The sequence below is a fragment of the Eptatretus burgeri genome, chromosome 4 (genome assembly GCF_056783735.1).
Source record: "Eptatretus burgeri isolate ZD-2024b chromosome 4, Ebu_testis_v1, whole genome shotgun sequence".
Lineage (NCBI taxonomy): Eukaryota > Metazoa > Chordata > Myxini > Myxiniformes > Myxinidae > Eptatretus > Eptatretus burgeri.
The window spans coordinates 70524379-70529111 of record NC_140964.1 but is presented as its reverse complement, the minus strand read 5'-3'; the positions used below and the strand labels follow the sequence as shown (position 1 = coordinate 70529111).

General features: G+C 44.3%; 1 protein-coding gene across 1 annotated transcript; it reads right to left on the bottom strand.

Annotated features, from left to right (window-relative positions):
• Nucleotides 1–2734: 2734 nt before the first annotated feature.
• On the bottom strand, nt 2735–3547 carry LOC147028308 (general transcription factor II-I repeat domain-containing protein 2-like). The gene has a single exon (XM_085876546.1). It carries the CDS (start codon nt 3545–3547, stop codon nt 2735–2737), a length of 813 nt encoding a protein of 270 aa, XP_085732672.1.
• Between the last annotated feature and the right edge of the window lie 1186 nt (nt 3548–4733).

The window sequence follows — 4733 nt, the reverse complement described above, 5'->3', positions numbered from 1 at the left end:
CCATTCTGAGATATTGACATTTTGGGGAAAAAATAAAAAAAAAACCAAAAAAACCAAGGACCACTGGGAGGAAGTGGCAGAGCTGAAGTCCACGCAGGAGGAAGCAGACACCCGAATGCTTCTGCATGCTCTGCTTGCAGCAGAGGCTGGGTACAAGGCTGTGGTGATCACTGCCAAAGATACAGATGTCCTCGTGCTGTGTCTTGCCTTCAATAAGGACATCCCATGCCCCGTGTATCAGAAGTGTGGTACGCAAACCCGCACACGGTTCCTAGACATTGACAAGCTTGCTAGATCGATGGGAGACAGTGTCTGTGATGCCCTGGTTGGACTGCACGTGTTCTCCGGTTGTGATACAGTCAGTGCCTTTGCAGGCCGGGGAAAGATGGGCGCCTTGAAGCAAATGAAGTCGGATAAGACCTACCAAGAGGCCTTTAGTCAGCTCGGTCATTCAAGGGAAGTATCCACCGAGCTCTTTCAGAAGCTGCAAGAGGTCACCTGCCACATGTACGTGCCATCTACCAACACCACGAAAGTAAATGAACTCCGACATCAACTCTTCGCTGCCAGATGGGGAGAGATAGAGTCCAGTCAGCTTCCACCATGTGAAGACTGCCTCTTCATGCACGTCCTCCATGCAAACTACCAGGCTGCTATTTGGAGGCGCTGTCTGCAATGCCAACCCTATGTTCCAAGTCCCAAGGGTTGTGGATGGACCACTGATGATGGCGGGAAGCTGGCCATCGAGTGGATGCAGGGTTCTCCAGCACCGGATGCAGTGTTGCAACTGCTTTCCTGCAAGTGTGGACGATCGTGCAACCTCCCAGACTGCACGTGCCTTGCCAATAGCCCGAAGTGCACTGACATGTGCAAGTTGCGAACCTGCAGCAACCAGCCCGCTGATGTCGAGGAAGAGGTTGTAGACCTCGAGGACTCTGATGCTGATAACAGTGATGAAGAGTCGACTACTGATCCATGGTGTGAATGTTTTGGCACAATCACAAGGACATTCATGGCTACAAATATGCACGAGTAAAACATAGTACATAAACATGCCACAGTAGCGTGGTGAAATTTGGGTTATCCGTAAATTTCACATTTTGGACGCTTGTTGGAACTTGGGTAGGGGAAGGGCAATTCCTTTAACTGTGGTAAAAACTTGTAAAATGTTCATGAATGTTTTCCTCATACAACATGTGCATGTTGTATGCTACTGCAGTTCAGTAGCACGACCCAGGGAACTTGTATGACAATATTATATATTAAAATGTACTGACAATCACTGATCAGCAACATTTTGATCGGCCCTATTGTTCGCCTCTTTCTGCCATAAAACAAATTCTGCCTTCAGGAATGACAGAAAGGATTATTCGGATGGTATAAATAAAGCATTTCAGACATGTATTTGTGGTTTACAGTTCATTCTAGCCCCATGTGGAAACAGCAATTGCATCATTAGTGAATGTTTCTGCGTTTGCCTTTTCGCTTTCATTATGCAGAGGGTGGGTACATTCTAGAGATGATAACTAGCAATAAGCTGCCAGTCTGCAATGGTTATCACATCAAAATATGATATATATATATATATATATATATATATATATATATATATATATGTATATATATACTAATTCAAAAATCATAACTTGGATTGGTTTCCTGAGATGGTACCGACAAGTGGAATTTCTGGCCTGGGCCCATGGACTATAAGCTGCCAGTCTGCAATGGTTATCACATCAAAATATAATATATATATATATATATATATATATATATATATATATATATATATATATATATATATATATATATATATACACCAATTCAATAATCATAACTAGGATTGGTTTCCTAAGATTAGGGGTGGGGAACCTTTTTCCTGTCAAGGGCCATTTCGATTTTTAGAACATCCTTCGAGGGCCATGCAAAATTATTGAACACATATATTGGACTCACCTCATGCGATGGCTGGAACCGTTTCTCTTTGGCGAGGCATTTGGTGTCAGGTGGTAGTGATGATGATGCTACTCGCAGCTGGTTTTGCAGGTTTGGGTCAGTCAGTCTTGAGCGGAACCGAGTCTTTGCAAGAGTCAGTTTTGAAAAGAACTGCTCACAGCTGTAGATCGTCCCAAACAGTGATGCAAACTTCAGTGCATGTCTCCTCAGAATTGGAAAATCCTCAACACGCACATAGTTTGTAGAACTCGAGCAAAGGGAGGTTGTTGTACCTAGCTTTGAGCTCGTCATTGCTTTGCAACTCAATGATTTAGTGTTGTAGGTTGTCAGGCACAGCAGCTGGTTCCACATTAAATGGCGTGGCAAATATGTTCAGTTCCCTTTGTTTACTTTTCATGTCCTGGAACCTCTCTCCAAATGCCTGGAGGAGTTTTGCACACTCAGCAGCATATTCAGATGTCACAGCAGACTTTTGTTCTTGCAGAGTGGGAAAGTGGACAGTGTTTCCCCATTCCAGTTGCACTTGCCACAGCTTTAAGTTTAGCTTCAAATGATTTCACATTTGATTGCAGAGCTGAGAAGCTGGTTGGGACCTTTGAGCTTGACGTTCAGCTCTGACAGGTACTTGGTAATGTCCAGCATGAAGCCCAAATCACACAGCCACTTGCGATCACTGAGTTCCATGACAGGTTTCCCCTTTATCTCCATGAACTGTTTCACTTCTTCTCTCAGCGAGGAAAACCGTGTGAGCATATTTCCGCGACTCAGCCACCGCACCTCACAGTGGTAAACCAGATCTCCGTACACTGACTAGTTCACTCAGGAGCTCCTTGAACTGGCGGCTGTTCAGCCCTCTGCTTTTGATGACGTTTATGGTGGAAACGACAGTTGTCATCACATTTTTGAGCTTCAGGGACTGTGCACACAGATTCTCTTGGTGTATGATACAGTGGCATACAACTAACTCACTTGGATCGAGACTGAGCCGACTCATTTCTTTTTTGACCAATGCAGTCAATCCCTTTTGTGCGACAACCATGGCTGGGTCTCCATCCGTGGCCAGGCCACTTAACTTGTCAAACTGCAGTTCGAATTTGTTCATCGGCAAAACAACTTGCTCAAACAAACCCTCACCTTTGGTGGTGCCATGCATGGCTTGCAAAGACAGCAACTCCTCGCTCGTATCAAACTCAGCTGTAATCCCCCGCACAAAAATGGCGAGTTGGGTGGTGTTTGTTATGTCCGTTGTCTCAGCGCAGGCCAGAGAGAAAAACTGGAAATCTCTTTTTGTGTCCTTCAGTGTCTTCTCAATATCTTGTGCCATTTCAGTAATCTGATCTGAGACAGTTCTTCGAGACAAACTGACACTTTGGAACAATTTTACTTTGTCAGGTGCGAGCAGCTCCACAGCGGCAACAAGGCACTCCTTCACAAATTCTCCTTCTGAATGCGGCATCAGCTTCTTAGCGATTAGCTCATTCACCACAAAACTAGCATGCGTAGTGTTGTCTCTGTCAGATTGTGGTCTTATGAAGACTGCTTGTTGAGCACCAAAACTCCACCGAAGAGTGTTAGCTTTATCCAAGCGCATTTGTCCTTTCAGCTCGTCCAGTTTAGCATGTTTTGAGCTGTAATGACGCTCGAGGTTGGACTATTTCATCACCGAGAGCGCTTCCCGACAAACTAGGCATACTGGCTTGCCTTTTACTTCCACAAAGAAATAATCATTTGCCTATTTCTCTTGGAAAGTGCGACATTCTGCATCTACCTTTCTTTGCTTGTTAGTCGCCATGTTTGCATATACTGAATGAAATGATGACATGAGATTACGCGATCACACATTACGTTACGCACGTGCTGCATTCACTGACCCTAACGTGAAACAGACTGATGAGAGCTGTTTTTAGCGTTTTTAGTTTAAAAACGTTGTCAGTTTTTAGCTGTCCATTTAATTAAATTTTTTAGGAAAAAAATAATCGCTGTCCGGAGTTTTTTTTGTGTTGTATTTCTGAGGTTGCTTTTGTTTATTTTTTTATGAATTTCCTCGCGGGCCGGATCAAACGGTCTCGCGAGCCGTATACGGCCCAAAGGCCGGAGGTTCCCCACCCCTTCAAGTCGAATTTCTGGCCTGGGACAATGGACTACAAGGATAAGTATATAGATATATATATATATATATATATTGAAACGCAAAAGAAACTTACCACTTGTTTGAAATGCAATAAAATTGTAACAGTTCAAAATAAAACAAACCAACAATGGCTAATTGAAACATTGGCATTTTATTGATGACTTGTCAAGTTTTTGACCAAGATACACCATCTCATAAGTTTGTTCTACAGTACAGAACAGCACAGGGTGCAATGTCAGTCCCGTTTCAATAGCGTGTGTGGCCACCATTGTTTTGGATACAGGCAGTGCATCGTCGGCGCATACTGCCTACCAGTCTTTGGATGGATTGCTGCTGGATTCTGTCCTACTTAGTCCTCAATGTCTGAAGCCATCTGACTTAGGACCATCTGCCTGTCCTGCCTTGCAGTGATGACTCTTGGCCTCCCTGATCGAGGTCTGTCATCTGCAGAGTTGTGGAGGATGTCTCTGTCCACCAGGGCCGATATCGTCTGGTGTGAACAGCCGAGGTGACGTGCCACCTCACGGTAGCTCAATCCGCCTTGCAGTATGCCCAAGGCACACTGCCGTTGATCCCTTGATAATTGTGGCATGTTGATTGAAATGCCCATTTTGCACTGGCCTTTTTAAAGCCAATATCAAGACAT